The 22,662-nt window shown below is 31.7% G+C and overlaps 2 protein-coding genes across 2 annotated transcripts; one reads left to right on the top strand and one right to left on the bottom strand.

The window, feature by feature from the left end:
• Positions 1-111: 111 nt before the first annotated feature.
• LOC121266607 (CASP-like protein 5B2) lies at positions 112-2,750 on the bottom strand. Its single transcript, XM_041170488.1, has 3 exons — positions 2,380-2,750; positions 1,071-1,203; positions 112-409 (listed from the first exon to the last, which is right to left on the bottom strand). The coding sequence occupies exons 1-3, from the start codon at positions 2,508-2,510 to the stop codon at positions 206-208; spliced, it is 468 nt and encodes a 155-aa protein (XP_041026422.1). The 5' UTR covers positions 2,511-2,750; the 3' UTR covers positions 112-205.
• A 12,749-nt stretch (positions 2,751-15,499) lies between these two features.
• Positions 15,500-17,907, top strand: LOC121266608 (NADPH-dependent aldo-keto reductase, chloroplastic-like). The gene is made up of 7 exons (XM_041170489.1): positions 15,500-15,827; positions 16,066-16,116; positions 16,216-16,295; positions 16,404-16,491; positions 16,783-17,058; positions 17,195-17,496; positions 17,668-17,907. The coding sequence occupies exons 1-7, from the start codon at positions 15,714-15,716 to the stop codon at positions 17,747-17,749; spliced, it is 993 nt and encodes a 330-aa protein (XP_041026423.1). The 5' UTR covers positions 15,500-15,713; the 3' UTR covers positions 17,750-17,907.
• Positions 17,908-22,662: the final 4,755 nt, after the last annotated feature.

A 22,662-nucleotide genomic window follows, 5' to 3' on the forward strand; every position in this document is an offset into this window, starting at 1 on the left:
CAAAGTGCGAGAGGGCGTTAAGCTGGTTATTTAACCCAATTCGAGGATGGGAATGTGTATTTTAAGCACACAACGGTCCTGAAGAGAATGGCCCTGGAGATGTCCCAAAAATTAAAGGAGGAAGAGAAACATTTGCATTCAGAAGTGGAAAAAAAAAACAAGCGTGTTGCAGATGTGTTATCTGCAGGGCTGGGGACCCTGTCACCTAAACTGAGGCTAATAATATCCAAAACATCACATGAGATGATATGGCAGTAAGAGCCCAGGTGATGAAAGCAAAGGCTACAGAGATCTGGAACTTTTTGCACGGAAGATGATGTTGTTCCTTGCAGAAACCCAAGTCTCTAGAATACAGAACTATAATGCCTGCTGATGAGCATGCAGCTGCAAGGGTTAAAGTAGCAGTCACCTGCAAGTTTTTGAATGTTGTTATGCTGACAATTACATAAATTGACATGGTAGAGCAGGAAAGTAGCCAGTTTGATTCTCAGATGGCCATGAATTCAGCACGCAAACTATGCATAGATAATGGTCAATTCAGAACCAAGTTCAAAAAGAGAGATCAGAGAGGCATCCAACATTTTTCATCAGTCTCATCTGTGTGTGAGGATGTATACACAAACAGCAAGCTATCAATCTTTCATATTTTTCATACACATAAGACTCCATAAATCCCATTCTTGAAAGATTTTAAGAAATAGAACTCAGAAAGAGGCAGAGCGCTCATGTAGAATCACATAAGGTTGATTCACCAATGTTTCATTATTTATTGGTCTGAACTTAGAAGGCTAAAACAGAATTTGCACTGCTTAGTATACACAAATCACAATTCCACAATAAGTGATTTTGTGGTTTCAGAAGTGGTTAAGCAACCAAGCGGGAATGGCCACAATCGTGGCCAATATGAAAACTACAAAGATCGATGAATATAACGATTAGCAACAAATGACACATGATGACTCACAGAAACTATCAAACACGTTTATAAAAGGCATCTGATTGACATGCTCGTACTTGTTTCTGTGAAGAAGAAATGCGTAGTAAGAAATGAAGAGAAACAAGTTGAATACCCAGTCCCCTACAACAAACAGGCTCACTAGGATTGGATTTTGAAGATCTCTCTTTCTTGTCAAAGCATAAATATCAAGGCAAGCAAGTCCAAAGCTCCACAGCACTTGAAGGCCCATTGATGCAATCAAATAGCTGAATGAAAGCACATATATAACTGTCAAAAGTGTGTAAGAGAATGATTGCTGAAGTGTCTTAGCTGTCTACTTGCGCCAAAAAAATAAATAAAAAGAAGCATGATTTGTTAAATCTTCTTGAGAAACATCAATGAGAAAGTATACTAAAAATCCAAGCATAACTTCTGCAGAAAGTACCATTACCGGGTTTAACATGCCCAGACATTCAGCAAGACTGCATGAGATGCATACAAAGATTGCACAGGCATCATTTACCCTAGCACAATCTCATACTTCATCTAGACACTTACTCATGAACCAAGAAACTAGATCTCTCTTAGCTAAATGGTATTATTTATCTACTCCAATCGTTTATGAATTTCATATAGTTTAGAGGACACCTCAATATAACAGAGCATAGATCCCATGTACTTGGGGTATGCCTATTATCATCTATAATATTCTTATTTGCTGATAACAAAAAGAAAAAATATAACAGAGCATAGACATTTGAAGTAGCTTCCAACTTCACTATGCATAAGATTCAGTTGCCTTTGAAGGTAGGGAAAGTAAGGTTAGGTGTCCCTCAACAGCACCACCCGTACATAATAGCCACGATTTTTCTTTCTCTAAGCAACTAAAGATTCCCGGTTCACGTATCATTATGATAATGCCATATCTTCCGTTGTACTAGTTGAACAAGCTTCTAGCTAACAAAATTGAAGTTTTGCCTAGAAGGGAAGATGAGTTATTTCACATTGAAACGGCAATAAGTTATATCTTTCTTAATTTACCATGAACACATTATTGTTTTTCACTCCAAATCAACCGGGCTAGCTGAAATCGGCCAACAAATCACACCCGTTAACCATGGAAGCAATTAACCATCAATATTCTTTTCTCTCAATGCTTTCTTCACAGACTTTAAATCATTTAACGCATCAATTGGGTTCCTGAACAAATTCAAATTCGCGCCGAAAATGGAATTATAGAGCATCATCAATAATCCATCCCGTCAAAGCAACTGGAATTAAAGAGAAGGAAGCGCTCAATACGGCTCTGAAATCCAAACGGTAGTGATCAAGCATGTGGCCTCTCCGAAAGGACACTGTTTTCTCTAGTGCAATTATACGATAGATAAAACAAAAGGAATTTTAGTCAAAAAACAAAGGGGTGAAAGAGAAAGAGGAAATACCAGAAGGCAGTGAAGGTAGAAAATCCAAGGGCACCAACCATAACCCCAATCGCCGAAGCAGCAAAAGCACATTGCCCTAGCCTCAATACTAGTCCGCTAACAGACCCCGGCCTCCCTACCAAATCCTTCATTTCCTCTCTCCCTCTTTTTGACAACTTTGAAAATCCAAGAGCCCTTCGGATGCGAGCAAAAGCTCAGCCGATTAGCTTCATTCTCACAAGAAAAGACCGATCGACGGCAACGAAAGACGTACGTACATCGTAATCAAGCTTTGAAGTTGCAAACTTGCAAAGGAGGATTTCAATTTTGACGTAGTGATGATGTTGATGGCCGGGGATGTCTTTGTCAGTCTCAATGTTTTTTATGCGACTATTAAAACGTCGACATTTGTCATTTCAGTTGTATTTATAAAAGTTACTTTAAATGCATACTTCCAATACGTGTATCGACTATCGATAGGTGTAGGTAAAAATGGCAAAATCTTTTTTTATTAAAAAAAAATCGTTGCTCCATTGTAGCAAGAGACTACGTTTCAACTATATAGTACATGTACGAACTGGAATTTTATTACTTTTAAGGTCAAGAGTTTGAATTAGGATATAAGTTATTGAAAAATGTTATTTTGTCCATTGGATTTATTTTTTCATTTTGACATTTTATGTATTTTAATTTTTTTTATTTAATATTTAAGAAATTGAATATTCGTGTATTGATATTTTTTTAAAATTTTTTTTAAATATTTTTAAATATTAAAAAAATTGAAAAAAAAATACCAATTTGACCTAGCGGTCAAATAGAGCATAAGTTAAAACCATTTGTTATAGTAAAATCTAATGTTTGGGCCATGGGATAGGCTTTAGATCAACTAGATACTTTGGGGGTGATGTGCTGACGGACTCGCCCTTGGACAGTAGCTATGACTCAAACTAGACATTTCACATTGGAGAAGGGTTCCTATAGTCATGTCCAGGAAGGGTTGTTACGCTAGTCGCCCCGCCTACCCTTTTGCAAAAAAAAAAAAAAAATAGAGACTACATTTTTTTTTAATAGCGTTTGACATTTTCTCTCTCCAGGCAATTTTGCTCTCAACCAAAAACTCAAAGATCTCATCTTCTCCGCCCAAAGTGGGGGTGAAGCTTTGGTTCCCACCTCTCTCCTCCCATCTGACTTGTTCAAAAGCTATCTAACCTTTTTTTTTTCGACTTTTATTGTCTTTTCTGTCCATAACAAGGAGAAGTGTTGATCTACTACTTTCTGACCCCCCACAACAGCCATGTGTCCCACCATAGGACTCCACAGTCACTGATACTTCATACAGTTAAAGTAGAATGTCGGGGCCCAAACCAACCGTGCGTGAGATCCTCACACCGCCACACTAGGGAGTGTTTTTTGCCGCCACGAGCGGCATTTTTGGGGTCAGCGACCTTGGATCCTTCATATTCAACCAACCTCCACATTTCTAGAGTGGCGCGTGACCTCCACGCACCGCATCAGTCCCTGGCGATTGTCCTCCAGTGATTTGGCACATCTCATGTTGGAATCCTACGGGTTCATATCATCATGTTTGTTATCTTCTTATGTCTCTGTTTCTCCTAACCAATGATTGTGGAAAAGAGGTAGTGAAAGTCTCCTACAACCAGCCCAGACCAGTAAAATGCAGCACAACTCATTTCACTGCAACTTCAAGTCATAGTATTACAGTTCGTTTATTAGACTATATCAAAATCACTTTAAGCGGCTTCCCTTTATGAGAAATGGGTGAGGGTTAAGTTATTGGCCCCAGATTCCTCTTTCTTTATTTTTATTTCTTGTGTTATATTTACTGATTTTGGATGAATGTTAGGGCTTCCTACCCTATTGACTAATTATGTAACTGTTAAATATATCTATAATATGCTTACTTATGAAAAAAAAAAAAAAAAGACTACATTTTTTTTAGTTATTGTTTAAATTTTAGAGTTTAAAAAACGTCGCAAATAGAAACATAAAATCGGATATTGAATATTACTTATAAGTTCATGTACAAACTCTATGACTCATACTAGAAGATGGATAAATATATAAAGGAATTTGCTAATTTGACATCTAAATTTGACACCTCATTTTGACAACTTCTTTTATTTTAATTTTGTTTTTACTTAATGGTTAAGTAAATAACCATTAGTGTATTGATATTTTTTTATATCTTTTAAAAATGTTTTAAAATGAAAAAATATGAATAAAAAAATTGAAAAAAAAAATAAAAAGACCAATTTGGTCTAGCAGTCACTTGGAGTTGTGCTACTAAGACGGTAGAGTAGCACCGCTCATATATAAAATAGATGTCACTATTATTGAGATAAGATGAGATGATGAATTTGTGAATAGTAGTAAAATAGCTTGTGAATAATAATAAAATGATTTGAGTTAAGATGTTTTATTGAGATTTTATAAATATGAGAGAAAAAATTGAATAAAAATATTATTATAATATAATTTTTTAACATTAATTTTGTATGGGATTTGAAAATGTTGAATTGTTTTTTGTGTTTTATTTAGAAGTTTTAAAAAAGTTATAATGATTAATTAACAAATAGATTAAAAATTTGAAAATTTGGAATTGAAAAATATTTATGTTTGAATGATGTTTGAGAATAAAATAAAATAAAAAAATTTGAAATAAGATGAGATTAAATAAAATCATCTCTATTCGTAAACAACCCTTTAATGTTGTCTGGAAAACTTAGTTAGCAATTATTATCCCTATATCACATATCACATATATGCATTTATTTTTTATTTTTTTATATTTTCTCCTTAACAGGTATGTGGTGTAAGAATAATGAGTACTAGAAAAACTTTTTTATATATCTATCTTTCTACATTTATAAATTCTAGAATTCGAACTAAAGATGTGGTGTGAATTGAAAAAGAAAAAATGATAAGTTGGAAGATCTAAAATATAATTTCTCCCAAAATTGTTATATTAAACACGCAGCCATGGACTTGTCACAAGGTAACTTGCGTCGAATTTCCATTACGGATTTTATACGATTTTTGGAAATGTAGATCGTGAGACCCGAAATTGTAAACAAGACAAACAAAATTTTAGAATTTTTTTTTTCCAAGTTTGTGCCCATATGCTTTGACTCCAATGTTGTACTACTTTTCTTTCTAAAAGTCTATTTTTTAAAAAAAATCGAAAACTCGCACAATTCTATACTTTTGAATTGCAAAATATAATGTTGAAAGTTTATTTATTATGAATTTAATTTTACGAGAAGAATAACATGTTAATCTTATTTTGTATAATGATATGCTAAAGATATAAGGGGTTTTAATCATTGTTTTAAATATCGTATTGTACCATCTGGGATGGTTCGTATATGCCGTACCGGCCATTGGTCTAGTACATGTATTATATATATTTTGTATTGGCCAAATACCGGCGGCCGTACCAGTTGATATTTCGGCCTTTAATTTTTTCTTCTTTTTATTTCATTTTTTTAAACTATAAACTCATTTTTTGACCTTCCAATTCAGATTAAACTATTTATAATATATATGTATTTATATATAATATATTCATATATAAACTATTATTTTGGAATATAATTTATATAATTTATTTATATATCGATTATTTTGAAACAGTATACGAAACGATGTCGGTATCAAAATATTTCGTTCTAATACCTTAACCGATACAGACTCGAGTACGGTATTCAAAACTTTAGTTTTAATCCGTAGCTTATACAGAGTTTTTTCAGTCCAATCTTAATATCGGACTTGACCTTAAATTGCATTCCTTGCCGTATCTTCTAGGTCCTTTGTTGTCATAATAATCAAAAAAACTGTTGAGTATGCCAAAATTGATTGGCTAGTTCGGAAGAAAATTCAAGAATGGAATATATTTCAAAGCAAGCAACTTTTTTTTATTTTCATCCACAAAAGAAAGGGCACCATAACATTAGGCAATAAAAAATAAAAAAATTATTAGGTTATTTTCTAACAAGGTCGGAAGCAACAGTATAGTCAAAGCACCCATGATGGTGTTTTAACGTTAGTGTGATGTTTAGATGTTAATCTATAAATTAAATGAAAAATAAAATATAAATAAAATATAATAAATATAAATAAAGAGGCCTATGCTAACAGGTAAAATTAATTATGTTTAGTGATCGTATAATCTCTCGTAACCTCTCGTAACTATCAATACAATAGAAAAATATGATTGAGCAGAAGTTGAAAAGAAATCGTTCCTATAAAAATCAAGGATTGAGAGGTGAAAAATGGGATTCGAAGAGAATGTCCCATCCATATAGAAGTTTCCACATTTTATGGATGCTTTTTTCATTCCCTTTGAAGTTATCTCTTTCGCTTTAGTCCTTATCTCTCATTTTTAATGGTATTTCACTTGCTTTATATTTTTGCAAGTTTGTTAATGTTATGGATGCTACCTGCCCTGCCCCTGCCCCCCGCCCTTGGAGGCTTGGGGCCCAGCCTCGGTACGGGAGGTGAGGTTGAAACTGCACCCCGTTCTCCTCCCCGCCTTGCCCCCGGCTCCTAGAGGCTTGGGGCCCTGCCCTAGTAGGGGATGTGGTTGAAACCGCATCCTACCCCCTCAACATAGTAATTTATGGGGTTTATAATTTTTTTTAGTCTAAACTTTTTTTAGACTCAAATTATAATATAATATAATTATAAATTTTATTAAAAAAAATATAAATTCATTAGAGTTTTATTTTGAATTATCTTAACAGTACAATAATCATTTTTAAAGAATGTGAGACTTACTTAAATTTAAGTTTTTAACAAATTGTATATAGTTGTCCACCCTCCATCCCCGTTAGCCCCGGGTCAGCCTACCTCTCGCCCCGCTAGGGGTTCTTCACTGGGGGGGGGGAAGTTATGTTTTGTATTCAAACTTCCTTGCTTGGCTCGGATGATTCCAGTAGTAATGGAGTAGCCGTTGTTCATTTTATACCCGACAAATTGTCAGGGGGTGACCTTACACGTTAAAAGCACCATTACTATGTTTTGGGTGAAACATAAAAATAAAAAATAATTAAAGAAAAAAGAAGCTTCAAAAAAAAAATGATAGACAAGCATAAAATCCGAGATGCGTTATGTTATGGACTGCCCCGAGTGGCAGGGTCCAACAATTAAAGAGGGTTCGCTTCTTAGCTTTTTTATACTGAAAACTGAAAAGAAAATGTTGAAAAGGAAAGGAAAATATTATTTTATCGCTAATTTTTACTGTTAATTTTTACTGCTATGAGTTTTTTATTTTTTTATTATTATTTTTTTTACTTAATAATTAAGTAAGTATTTTTTAATAATATTATGATTTTTTTATTTTTTAAATTATATTTAAATGTGTTAAAAAATATATATATAAAAAAAATAAAAAATAAAAACTTATTCCAAAAATAGGAAGCCCGGAGTAACACCGCTCAAAAGAAAATAACATCGCAAATGACAGCATCGTTTTTGAGATCATGTAGGATGCATAACGATATTATTTTAAAATGTTATTATTATTTTAAAATAAAAAAATAAATTATTTATTATATATTATATGTGAATTTAAAAAAATTATATTGGATCGATGAAATAAAATAAAATAAAATATTTTTACTATATAAGCAAAAACTAATTGTTATTTCTTTTTACCAACCAAATAGTCAATATCATGCTATCATATTCAATATATTTTAGAAGTGATGAATATCCTGCAAAGATTAAGGTTTCGTTTGTTTTCAGGAAACATCTCATCTCATCTTATCTCATCTCACTTCATCATTACAATTTTTTTAAATCTCCACACAAAATAAAATAAACAATTCAACTTTTTCAAATCCCAAAACAAAAATAATATTAAAAAATATATTCTAACAATATTTTATTCAACTTTTTAACTTTAATCTCATCTCATCTCATCTCATCTCTGAAAATAAACGAGCCCTAATTTATTCCAAGATTTGCTTTTACTTGAGAAAATCTAGATAGAGAAATATTATTATTATTATTATTTTCATTTTTTTTAATATATTTAAATATATTTAAAAAAATATATCAATATATTTAAAATTATTTTATTAATTATTAAGTAAAAAAAAACTGTCAAATAGTAATGTAAAAAAGAGTAAGTATAGTAATGTTTTTCAAATATTATTATCCAACGTTCATTTTGTCATTTCAATCGGTCATATTGATTGACGTATATTTTGAACAACTTTTCATATAAACATTTGACATAAGAAATTGCTTAAATTTCATCATATAAGTGGATATAATTAACAATAATAAATTTAAAATAAAAATTAACAGTATTGTCTTAAAAAATTTCTCAATCTTCTATGTTTTTGCCTCGCGGGTATTAGTATTGGATTTATCATTTTTATTTTTAAAATTTAATAAAAAATATATATTTTTCATAGATTCAAAATTTTTCTATCTATAATCTCACGTTATGTTAATTATTAGATTCATTAAAATAATAATATAATATTATTTTTTTAATAATAATAATTTTAATTTATTTTTTTTTATATTTTACAATAACACTAACTACATGTTAATTAATAATTTAATTTGATACTTAAATTATTATTTTTCAACTTAAATATATTGTGGCTCAAAATTGAAAAATAATAATTTAAGTAAATAAAATAATGGTTATAGAGTGTGAATAGTGAGTATTCAAATTTGAAGATGAATTGGAATGCACTGTAGCTCAAAGTTTCAGATTTTAGTATTTGGTAAATCTAATGCAATGATTTAAACATAAATTCAACAAATTTTGAAGATTAAACTCATTTGATGAGTCTAATGCCAATGCTCTGAGCATCTACGTTGGTCTATACATATGTATATGCAAAGTCATATTTACATAATATGAGTCTAAATTCATCTATATTGACTTATGCATATCCATATATTTAACTAGCTATGAACAATGCTTATCTAAATTTGAAGAGTTACTATTCACTCTAGAAAATATATTTTAATCATTATTTCTCTCTCCTCCCACACTCTCTTTCACAATTCTTTCCTCTTCTCTCTACTTCAACAACACAACAAACATTCACTTGCACATTCATTTTATTATTATAATATATTATATATATATATATATATTTCATTTTATTATGTTTTTTAATATTGCATTTATATTATTAATGTCAAATGTATGTAGTAGATGCTAATTGCAAAATATATATAAAAAATTTGATTTTAGAAAAAAATTAATAATAATAATAATAAAATAATATTTTATCTCAAATATGATAATAATAAAATAATATATTTTATTATTATTATTTTATCTCAAATATGCATAAGCTAATATGGAAGTTTTGTTTGATTGACAAAATAGATATGTAAAAGAAGTGATTTTATATATGCAGATGCATAAACCAATGCTAATGCTCTAACCGGTTGGTATTTGTATTGTTTCTTGGGCTTCCTAAAGGTTGCAGGGGTGTTGGTAGATTTTACTTACTATTTGTTAGATACAGTTATGGGTTGTATAAACGTCGCATATTTCTTTTAAAAATAATGAGATCTATTATTATAAAATTAATTTTTTAGTGAATCTTATATTTAGTGTTTTTTAAAAAGAAATGCAGACATTTAAGCATGAGTTAGTTTACATACAGTCCCAAATGGGGACTGCTCATGCAAGCCTATACAGTTAGGTTAAAAAAAAATTTTAAAATTACAATAATATCTTTTTTAAAATTATATTTTTTTTCCATTTTATCCTCATTTCTCAATGAGATTGCACACGCAGTACCTCACTCAGGACTGCAAATAGAATTTCGCTTTACGCATTTGACGGCCATAAATATTATGAGAAATTCTATTTGCAATCTTGAGTAGGGAACTACGTGTGTAGTGACATTGATGAATAAGGATAAAAGGAGAAAATCATCATTTTAAAAAAGATATTATTGTAATTTTAATTTTTTTTAAATATAACTGTATAAACTTGCATGCAATCTCACTATAGATTAACTCAAATATGTTCTCGTTTGAAAGTGTTGGTTGCTTTTTGAGCTTTGTAATTTTGGGGGGCTTGTAATTTAGTCCCTTGGATGTTATCAAAAACTTTACTTGCAACCAGTTAGTATAGAGAAATTTTATTTACAATCTCTAAATATAGACTGCATGTGCAAACCTTTCATTAAATGAAAAAAAGTATTATTTTGATAAAGATATTATTGTAATTTTGAGAAAAATTAAAAATAAAATTAATTAGGCTTACAATGCAGTCATCTTTTAAAGACTGTACGTAACATTGCTCGCTGGTAACCCCTGCATAACCAATTGCATAAAAATGTTATTTTTTTTTTCCACTCTATCATTTCGTGTCCCCCCCCCCCCCTCTCTCTCTCAATTATTTCGTTCACTCGTTCGGTCATTATCCTCTACAGATTTTATTTTCTTCAACCCGCTCTCTTATTTTCCCTTTCCCCAACCATCGACGAGCGCTCTTCCATCTCAGTTTTTTCTTCAACTACAACAAGCTGAATTCTTCCACCAACCAAAACTAAAAAAGCAAAGCTCCAAACATAAAGAATTATCCAAAACAAGAAGAAAATCTATATTCATCCAAAAACGAGATTGAAAAATGATTGTATATATCGACAGCACGAAAAATGCATGCATACATACATACATAGAAGCAAGTGTGGGAATGCTTATTGTATTGGTTGAGAGGGAGACTGGAATCCTATAAATTCTGTATTGGAGACAGCAGAGGGAGAATCGATTTACTTGTGATAATCGATAATAAGACAAGTCTTCTTTGTGTTTTCGTTTTGATTTTCCTCCTTTCCACGTATGGGATGTTTCTTTCTTTTTTTTCCTTTTTTTTTTAATACTATCTGTGGAAGAACCCACGAAGAGAATATATGGTAAACAAATTGATTTTTGCCAACCTACAAAGAGAAGCTCGATTTCACAGGAAGAGAAGCTAGGCACGAAAAGAAGCTCAGCATAAAGAGAAGCTTTGTTATGCATGAAGAGAAGCTCCATGAAGACTACGGGTGTAAATTCAAACCGGTTTTGAACCGGTCCGGTCCAGAACCGATTCTTAAAATGTGAAAACCAGCCGATTCCGGTCCGGTTCCGATTTTAGGATTTTTCAGACCGGACCGGACCGGTTGATAAAAAATATATATAAAAAATAATATTTGTATTATTGTATATATAAGTTTTATACAAAATATTATATATATATATTAATATATATAAGTTTTATATATTATGTATAATTATAAATTTTTATGAGAAATTTTTATATATAATATATATAATTATATATATTCATATATGAAATAATTTCTTATTATAATTTATAAATTATTACATAAAATGTTAATACTAAATCACTAAAAGTTTATAACTAATATTAATAGTCTAATATAGACTAATGACTATAGTTATACTTATAATTAATACTAAAAGGTTTTACTAAAAGTTTATAACTAATACTAATATTAAATATATAGTTTATAACTAATACTGATATATAACTTATAACTATACTAATAGTCTAATATTAATACTATTATATAGTCTAATATATTAATAAAAGTATAAAACAGTTTTTTTTAAATTAATTTTTTTATAAACAAATTTTTAATGACAAATTAGGAAAATTACATTTTAAAAAAATCAAAAAATTGGACTGAATCGGATCGAAAATCGGTAAAATTGAAAGTACTAATTTAAAATAATAACTAATACATAGTCGATTTTAAAAAATATAAAATTAATACATATAGATTAGATTTTAAATTTTATTTAAAATCAGATTGGTTACACTCCTCATAAAGACGACTGTATTTTTTTTCGTGTTTTCTCTTTTCAATACTTGTTTTAAAATAAATGACTGACGTGACATTCAGGTCGCACCACAGTTGCGCATAGCCGACAATCTGTAAAAAAGCTGTTTGGAATTTGCACAAGACAAGTCAATGCATAGATGCTAATACTGGCCTCCCTGAAAAATGTGCTTGAATTTTCTCCAGAAAAAAGATGACAAATGCAGCGCTTGTTGCTTCTATCGTACAAAAGCTTTTGGTATTTATAATATTTATCGTATTTTAGAAGTTTCATGAATTTTGATTGCTGTTGTGAATGATAGAGTTAGAAACAGAAAAACACAATTAAAATTATAATACTTATCAGATATTTAATAGAAAATATGATTTGTACATATCTAGAGCATGCAATTAGCATCATGTAATTTATTTGGAAAAAAAAGTTAAGCCCACTTAAAATAATTTATTTTTTAATAATAAGTCTCACTTTTTTATAAAAAAAAAAAAAGAATTACATGAGACTTGCACATTCTAAACTTATATCTAACATTATTTTATTTAATATTCACCAAAAAAATTATTTATAATAATAATGTTAAATTATATATATGGACTTAGACTTTATATGTTTGTTCTTTATATATATATATATTAGTGGAGGCGTAATGTGCAATGCACGTTTGCCTAGTTTTATTTTTTAACTGTTTTGTAGAAATTTGTACAAAAAAATATTAAACAAAGTTAAACAACAAGATATATTATAAACTTGTTTTTTTCCTATCATCATTGTAGTTCTGGGCTATATTGGACAGGACCAATTGAGACAACATTGAAATTTTTATGTTGTTGTTGGTTGAATTTGTCTGGATCTGTTGGAAGTTGAATCATCGACTATTTTTCTGAAACTTGTAATGCCATGTTTTCTATAAATGGTAAATGCTCATGTACATTAAATATTTAATGAGATTAAATAATCAATAAATGTATGAATAATTTGCACAGAACAAAATTGAAAACTGCAAAAATAACACTGTTTTTTATAAGTAATTTAATTATATTATTAAACTTTTTAAGTTTAGAGATTCAAGTTATTATTTATGATTTACCTCTTGCATTATAATGTATAACTAATATAACCGTCTTACAAATAATAAAATAGATATTTCTTCTAAAATCTGCTTAGTAAAAAACATTACAAAGCAGATATTTTACAAATTGATAACGAATGAAACTTTTATATGATTTTTTTGACATTATTTATTTCTTGTCACAGTTAAATAATCATGATTTTTATAAACAATCCAGTCAGAACCTTAAACCATAACGTTGTCTTCTCTCATCGGTTTAATAAAAAAGTACAGAAAGGCATGGAATGTCATGATTGGATATTAGCAAGTTAAAGATGTAAAGTAAAGAAAATTACGCAAAGACAATGCCTTCTAGATAACATAATCTTTTGTAACCATTGATAATAAAAAGGTCATAAAACAAAGAAAAACTATATAATATGTTAAAACATATTTGCATCATAACTATAGATACAAAATTAAAGAAAATAATATAAAAGATTTTAATATTTTGAAAGTATCTAAGATGGAAGCAATGATTTGTTCTCAACAAACAAACCCAACAACATACAATCTTGGGAGCAGTGAGTATAAAAAAAATAAAAACATTGAGATTCAGCAATACAAAACTTCCAACCATGCTAGACAAAAAAAAAAAAAAAAAAAAAAAAAAAAAAACCTTAAATTCAGAACACCAACGAATGAAACTTAAATATATATACAAACAGAAAAATCATTTCAACATTAAACAAGAAAGTAACAAACAAAATAGTTAAAAATAAGGAATAACTACAATATATACATTTACAATAGAAACATAATATTCACTGTAGGATTTGAAGTATATTCAAATTGAGACATCTACATCCCAACGTCAACATAACAACAACATCTAATTTGTTTAAATATCAAACCAAAATTAAGTTCAATTAAATAAACATCTAATGTAACACAAACCTTAAATGAACAGACCACGTAAACAGTATTTCAATCTTGCCTGCACCAAAGATAAACAAATTAGAACAATTAAAAGCAGATAAGAAAGGAAGTAAATTTCAGAACCAAGTCAGCACGAGCCAAAAAGAACAACACAAAGATACCAAACAACAAAAATGCATAGAAACATCTACAAAGATCTTCAACCATAAAAAAACACAAGAAATGTTGAAAGATGTTACAAATCTGAATAGAACAACATAACTAAATGTTTAAAACATGAAAAAAAAATTCAAATGCAAAAATGTAAGAAATGAAAAACACAACAAAACTACCATGTGGTCTTAGACAAAAACTATATCACTAAAAAAGAGGCCTAACATATAAATAATGCAATGCTAAAAAAAAAACCTGAATAAAACCTAAATTTTCAAAACTACAAGTATTTAGAAATGAACTCTACACAACAGAGAAACAACAAAAAATATTGAGGAACTTTAACAACAAAAAGTGCACACACAACACAAATAACTTTTTCCTATTATGAGTAGATAACAAGGGAAAATGAACTTGAATAAATTTCTAAATTTTAGCCTAATTACTTAACTGTCACAAACTCTCCGACCTTGACAATTCTTAAAAATAAAATGAAAATGAAAATGATAAAGTTTAAGTTTTTATTGCCATAAATTCAAATTTTGACTCTCATATCATCGACATTAATTAAAGCAGTAAAGCAATAGGAAAAGCTGATCATACATATACCAAAAAGGTTTGTTAGTAAGTGAAGTCGATAGACTAAACTAATGGATGATGTACACTTGAAAGCCAACATCATATATTATATATATATATATATATATACACACACACACACACAATATTCTTTTTTTTTTTTTTAAAAAGTTAAATAATAAAATAAATAAAGTTGGGGGACCTCGAAACGTCTATGATCGACAAACATATAATAAACCCCGGCCATAAGCAAGTAATAGCCGTCCCCAGAATCCATAATAATGGATTCTCCTTTTGAGGTTCTTGCATTGAAAAGCAAGTTAATCTCTTATAAATTATAAATTAATAAATCCAAATCTTTCTTTTTAAATGGTTGAAATTATGGTATGTCAGGAATTAGCTAATCCTATTCCCACATAATCATTTTCAAATCAGACATGAAACAGACAATATTGCATAGAAAAAAGAAACAAGAAAAGGAAAGAAACTCCGAAGAAAACTGAGTCTGAAAGATGAGGGAAGCCTGCAAAGGTCCCCTCCCCAGCCAACCACTGATCTCCTCTAAAATGTACAACACCTGGAATCAAATCAAGCATGCATGATAAACAGTCAAAAGAAAGATGGACATTGAAATGGCCGGTTTGGTAGTAGTTCAATCACAACTTACTCGTTGCTTTTTTAAGTGACGTGTGAGCATGTCTCAGCTTTACAAATTGAAAGCAAGCTATCTTCACGAGACCAGTACGTTCTTGTGATCTGTACAAGGAAATACTTGCGAGGAATGGAGAAGGAAATTCGATTCTTTGAGTTGAACACAGGGGCCAAGATGCCTTCCGTTGGCCTCGGAACCTGGGACTCCGACCCTGGTGTGGTTGCCGTCACCACCGCCATTAACGTACGTAGTGCTAGCCAACTTCTGAAATTAAAATTTATATTTGTTCATTTATAGCTAGCTGACAATACTGCGGTCGCTCCAGATTATTTATATACGTTGTTTTATATAACAAGGACATGTCGTTTTTGAATTATACAATGGGAAGGGAGGTGACAAAATTTAGGACGATGAATTCATATTATTGTTTCTTCAAACATATATGTCGTAAAGCACTTGAAAACATGATGTCTGATGGCAGGTCGGATATCGACACATTGATTGTGCTCAACTTTATGGCAACGAGAAGGAGGTAATTAATATACACATATATATATATATATTTGTTTGGGGAGCTCATATTTAGTACATGATGAATGAAAATAGTAAAAAAGAAACTGGTTTGGTGTAGATTGGGTCTGCTAATTTGAAGAAGCTGTTTAATGATGGTGTAGTGAAGCGTGAGGACTTATGGATCACCTCCAAACTCTGGTTTTTTCTGATACTGTCTATACTCATTTGTCTCCAATCTTTACTAAACTTTATAAGCTTTACAGTGTAATTGGAGCTATATATATATATTTATTTGTTTGTTTGTAGGTGTACGGATCATGCTCCAGAAGATGTACCAAAGGCATTTGATAGAACCGTGCAGGATTTGCAGCTTGACTATCTGGATCTCTATCTAGTATGTACAACCCATTAACTGAGCAGCTTTAAGTTTAGGAAAATACTCTAACCACAAAGAGATTACACAAAAGTAATATCACAAATTGACGTGACTTGACGTGGTTCGTTAAATTATAAAGTTACTTTTATTGTAAAGTAGATCTAATGAATCAGATAAAATTACGTCAATTTGTGTGATTGTTTTTGTGTAATTTATGAATGCAGCAAGACTCTTAAATTTAACATGATTTGAAGTTTCTTTTTCTGAGAAAATAATATTGATTAAAAAGTGTGCCAATTTCATTGGTAGATACACTGGCCAGTTGGGATGAAAAAGGGGTCAGTTGGATTTAAGTCTGAAAACCTTACACGGCTAGACATACCAAGCACATGGAAAGCAATGGAGGCGCTATATGATTCTGGCAAGGCTCGAGCCATTGGAGTAAGCAATTTCTCTACAAAGAAGCTGGAGGCTTTGTTGGAGTTGGCCAGAGTGCCTCCTGCTGTCAACCAAGTGGAGTGTCACCCTCTCTGGCAGCAGCCAAAGTTGCATGCCTTTTGTAAATCTAAAGGAATTCACCTATCTGTGAGTGTTCAGATATAGATTGGTGATAGCAAAAGAACCGCAATCTTTTCGAGCAAATCATGAAATTATGTTAATTTTGAACAACCCTTTCTTTGTTTTCTGGTTACTCAGTTATCAACTTTTTTTCTCATTTCAGGGTTATTCACCATTGGGTTCCCCCGCTATGAGGATTATGAAAAAGGAGGTCCTTAAAAACCCAACTCTCCTTTGGGTTGCAGAAAAACTGGGGAAGACTCCTGCACAAGTGGCTCTTCGTTGGGGGCTGCAAATGGGTCACAGTGTACTGCCTAAGAGCTCAAATGAGACAAGGATCAAGGAAAATTTTGACGTTTTTGGCTGGTCTATACCTGATGATTTGTTTGAAATGTTCTCTGACATTGAGCAGGCAAGTAGCTTATCCCTGTTCTTATACGTGTGCATTGCTCCCCATATACACCAGTGCATAGAACTTCCCTCTCAAAAAAAAAAAAAAAAAAGGATGGATTTTTATAAATCATTGACTGTCAATTCATCTTATAATCACTTACTGCACATTAACTTCATTAATAGTGAAGAAGGTTTCACTAAAACTTAGATGATTATAGCCGTTGGATATTTAATGCAGGAGAGGATAATTAAGGGCACTCCATTTGTTCATGAGACCTTCGGTGCCTATAGGACCATTGAAGAACTCTGGGATGGGGAGCAGTGAGCAGCAGATCTGATTTTTGAAACATTACTGTTTTGCATATCCTGTTGGATTATATATTGCAGAGGGGTGAACTATAAGAAGTTGCAAAATCTCTGTGTTGGATATTGTTTCGAGTTACACTCAAAATCAATGAAACATGGATTTGGTGACTTCTTTGAAAATTAGAATACCTATCTCTAGCTTCTAATTTCTCTCCCAACTGTAATGCTGCGAATGACTGCTCAGAATCCTTCACTCTAATAGACCTTGGAAAGAATGCTGCGAGTTAGAGCACGCATTAGGCTGTCATGAGCAATCTATATCTTCATTGCAAGAGTCATTCTTCCATGAAGCTGCTTATCAACGTACATTTTGGAGATTAAAAAAAAAAATGGTTTAAAACCAAAAGACACCAACCTTCTTTCAGCATTCAAATGGAAGTAGATTAGTTATAAACTAATTGAGATATCTTCCAATCGCTTGATCAAATGGAATGGTCAAATGCAGAGAGATAAACACATTCTATAAATTCTAAAATATTTAGTTCTACAATATTTAGGTCTCGTTTGATTTTACAGATGATCTCAATTCATCTCATTCAATCTCATCTCAATATTCAAACACCATTCAAACACAAACATTTTTTAATTTCAAATTTTCAATTTTTTCATCTAATCATTACAACTTTTTCAAACTTTGAAACAAAATAATAAAAATAATTCAACATTTTCAAATCACAAAACAAATATTTAGATTTTAACAATATTTTAACTTTATAATATTTTTATTCAACTTTTTCTCTCTCATTTTTCATAATTTTATAAAATATTTTAACTCAAACTATTTCATTAAAATTTACAAATTTTTTATCTCATCTCATCTGTTTAACCGAAGTAGACCTTAATGTTGTCTATATAGAATTTTTGAGTAGTGTGAACTCAAATGAGCATTTAATATTCTTTTTATCATTTTATTTTTATATTGAATGATCTAATTCAGTCAGACAATTAAAGGATCTTTATACATTAAAAAAAATTAATACTAAAAAAAAAAATCATAAGAAAAGTAAAGCTTGTCATTAGAAAAATTCTATTTACAGTCCCCATTCGGAAATTGCGTATGCATACCACCTCACTTAAACGAACCGTTTTGTTTAAGTGAAAGTCTGAAAGCAACTCTCTTGCTGCTTGGGGCCAAAAGACTAAGGCTAATTAATGACTTCATCTTTCTTCTAGAGATTGAATTGAAAATATAACGTATTTTAAGTGGGCTGATAACATATTTTACAAGGTTCTGTCTTCCAGAGCTTGAACTGAAAATATTTGGACTAATGATTTTCATCTTTCTTCCTCCATATCGGGTTGTGGAGATGATGCTAATGGGAATGATGATTTATCAAATATGATGCTGAATGCACCAGACTTCCAGAAGACAATTCATTTATGAATTTTACTGGATGGTCGAATAATCATTGTTGGAAGGAGAAGATAATTCAACTATGAATTTTACCTTTAGAAGATTCTACTCCATCACCAGGAACTTTTCAGTTTAATTTTCTAGTTGAAACTATGGACCAGTATGAAAACAATCTGTACCCATTTTTGTACCTTTTGCCGAACGAAAACTTGTTCATTTTCGCTAATACACGATCGGTATTATTCGACTATAAACAAAACCGTGTGGTGAAAAAGTTCCCTTTAGATCCCCGGCGGTGATCCGCGTAACTATCCAAGCTCGGGCTCGTCTGATGCAAAGAAAGTGTCGATTATTTACCGCCCTTCCGACGCCTCCAATTGGCAGTTCTGAACTCTTTGCATAGACCAAGACTGTATTATTTTGTGGATGGTGGAGGTTCTCGATGGGCAATGGAGTATGTGACTCCGTCGATGGTAGAGGAGGTCGTCGATGGGCACAGCACAGAGAGGGATTGATTGCCTTTAGATTTTCAATTTTTATTTTGAGTGTAGTTAGTTTTGGAAACGGGGACAATTTAGTCCATTCCAGAATAGAAACAGGGACAATTTAGTCAATTCAATGATAGGACTGCAAAGGAGTCCCAACAAGGGGATTGTATGTAGCAGCTCTCATCAGTGAGAAGGGCCTGTGCACAGTATGTGCCATGCTGACATGTCACGCCAGTCAATTAGTAGTCAAATGTTTGATTTTTGATCTAAAAATATTAGAAAACTATTAAAGACACAAAATAATTCCACACAAAAATTTTTACAATAGCCCTGCTACCACTATCAAAAAAGTGATTTGAATTAGTTCATCGAATAGTGCATTTTATTTTTTATTATTTTTTTTCATGTATTTTTTTAATTATCATAAATATTTTTTTAAAAAATAAAAAATTCACGTCATTAAAAAATAATTTCTTAATCACTAAAAAAAAAAAAATCATTCAGGACACTTTTGGATCCCGAATTACTTTTTGGATTCCGAAACCAAAACATTTCTGTTTTTACAAACTGATGCGCGTTATGTTAATTTTTTTTAATTCTTTTCATTATCCCACACACATCGAGTTTCGCTCCCCTTGCTTTCTCTCTCTCAAACTCTTCTCTCTCCATTTTCGTTTCCTTCCCCCTTCTCTCTCCCAAACTCTCAAACTCCGGTCTCTCCATTTTCAGCAGCTGGTGGCCTATACCAGAAACATGAAAAAAGAAAAAAAAAAAAACATAGAAGAGCTTGCTCTCCTGATTTCGATGCTTTGTTTTTCATCTTTATTTTTGATTTTGATTTTGATTTTGATGCTGCGTTTTTCATCTTGCTCTTGATGCTATATTTTTGGTATTGTTCGTGATTCTTGGACCAACCTAAATGCTATCTTCCCATTGGTTATTAACAAAAATAGTAAAAATACCAATGTCGATGGTGAAACAATTGTTGTCGGCAACGTAAAGAACAAGAATGAAGAAACAATGTCTTAAGGATGTATATAGGCGTGGGGACGACGAAGTGGGAAAAAAAAACAAGAGAAAAAAAATACCTTATTGACTGACGGCAGGGATGAGAAAGTGGAAAACACAAAAAACGTAGGGGCTGGGCTTTGGGGTAGACTAAGGAAAGGAGAAAAGATCGACAGTTGATAGGGGAAAAAATTAACTGATGTGGTGACACGTTAGTTTGTGGGATCCCTTTGTGTCCTAGCAAGATATTAGAGTAATTCTACTCTTAGGCCGGTTTAGCCTTCAACACTACACACTAACTGAGCTGGCAAACCTGGTTTCTTAAAAATGGTCTAATCCTTCTCTGCTTTTTACCCTCCCTGCCGAATCCTTGGTCTCCCCCCTCCCAAAACCACTCTCCCGTTGACTCTGTTCTCCCCCTTCCCTCTGCCAAATCCTTTTTCTCCCCCCTTCCTCTGTCGAATCCCTCTCCCACTTCCAAAACTGAATTACTTTTCCCCGTCAACATCCCTCGAGAAACCAGAGAGGGGACTAAAAAATCTTCGACGAAATCCCTCCTTCCATCCTTCTGCTGACCGTGACAAACTCGTCGACACCCCTCAAGACATACACCAAGAGATCTGAGAAACATTCCCTCCCTAATACGATGACTGAAAGAAGTGTAAATAGAGGGTTGCTCATACTGTGGAGGTTAATGGATCTTCGGCAGCAGATGTCATTCAAGGAAGATTGAGAATAGTTGCAGACACTATGCAAAGAGCACTGCATTCATACCTTCAAGGGCTAAAGGATGATGGTGGGGTTACAGCGAGCTCTGGTTGTGTAGATTCTCTGAGATTAGTATTTGGCAATGAATTATTTCAGGTTGTGTAGATTTTTTAATGGCTTGTATTTTTTTTTTTTTTTTTAGGGTATGCAAAGTGGAGGAACTTGAGGTGACGGGGGGAAGAGAGCAATGGATGATTTGAATGAACAAAGTTGCAGAATTCGGTGATGGATGGACAGTTAATCTGGGGCTAATTTGATTAGCTGACTTAGATCTCTAATTAATAGGGTGGATAATATTTTTGAAACTTAGATCATCTGACAATTAGGGTGTAAAATGTTTTTGAAGATGAGTGTAATTGTTTTTCTTGTACAAATCACACTCGACTACTGTATGATACAAACTCTGTAAAAAAAAAAGTTGGTTTTGCTAGAGTTTTATATCCCCCAATGAACACTTGCAAGATGCTTATCTTCCCTTTTAGCTACACTCTGTTCAACCACACCATCATTGTTATTCTGTTGTACTGTCGAATCTAGTTTGACAAATGCAACCTAAGGTCCCCATTCAAAATAATTAGTATTTTGGAACATGCTTCAACTCGCTCTCTTCTTTTTCTTTTTATCTTTTGTTTATGGTTGATATTCATGCATATAAAAGTAAACCTTCATAATATATTTTTATTACAACTTTATGAAAACCAATGGCGTCTTTTATATAAAATCTCTATTAGAATGCAAATAAACTAAAATAGATTGAAAATGATTGATTCCACTACAATGATCAGTTGGGGTTGGTAAGGAACAACTGAAGGGCGAATTTGAATGGAAGATTTGGGGGCAGAAGGTGGAAAACGTGGGATTAGTCTTCAAAACGAATCGTTTTGAGGGAAAAAAAAAAATCAGCTCAGTTGGTGTTTGGTGTTGGAGACTTAAGTGGCCTAAAAGTATAATAACTCAAGATATTAACATGGCATGTCTAGTCAACTCTCGATGTTTGACTATTTAATAGGTGATGTAACATTACCACGTCAGCCCATAACAAAATTATGAATGTGACAAACAAATATTTAATTTTTATTACAATTCCACAACATACAAATGCCATTGCACAAGCGGCATATAATCGGCGGACGTGGCATATCAATTAATGCTCTAAACAATCTTGGTGAACAATTTAGAGTGAAGAGAGGGGCAGCCATACTTGTGCAGTGTGACTCTGACATGGCCACCTCCGCAGCCACCACAGAAGGTGTC

Source organism: Juglans microcarpa x Juglans regia, chromosome 5D, assembly GCF_004785595.1.
Source record: "Juglans microcarpa x Juglans regia isolate MS1-56 chromosome 5D, Jm3101_v1.0, whole genome shotgun sequence".
Classification (NCBI taxonomy): Eukaryota; Viridiplantae; Streptophyta; class Magnoliopsida; order Fagales; family Juglandaceae; genus Juglans; species Juglans microcarpa x Juglans regia.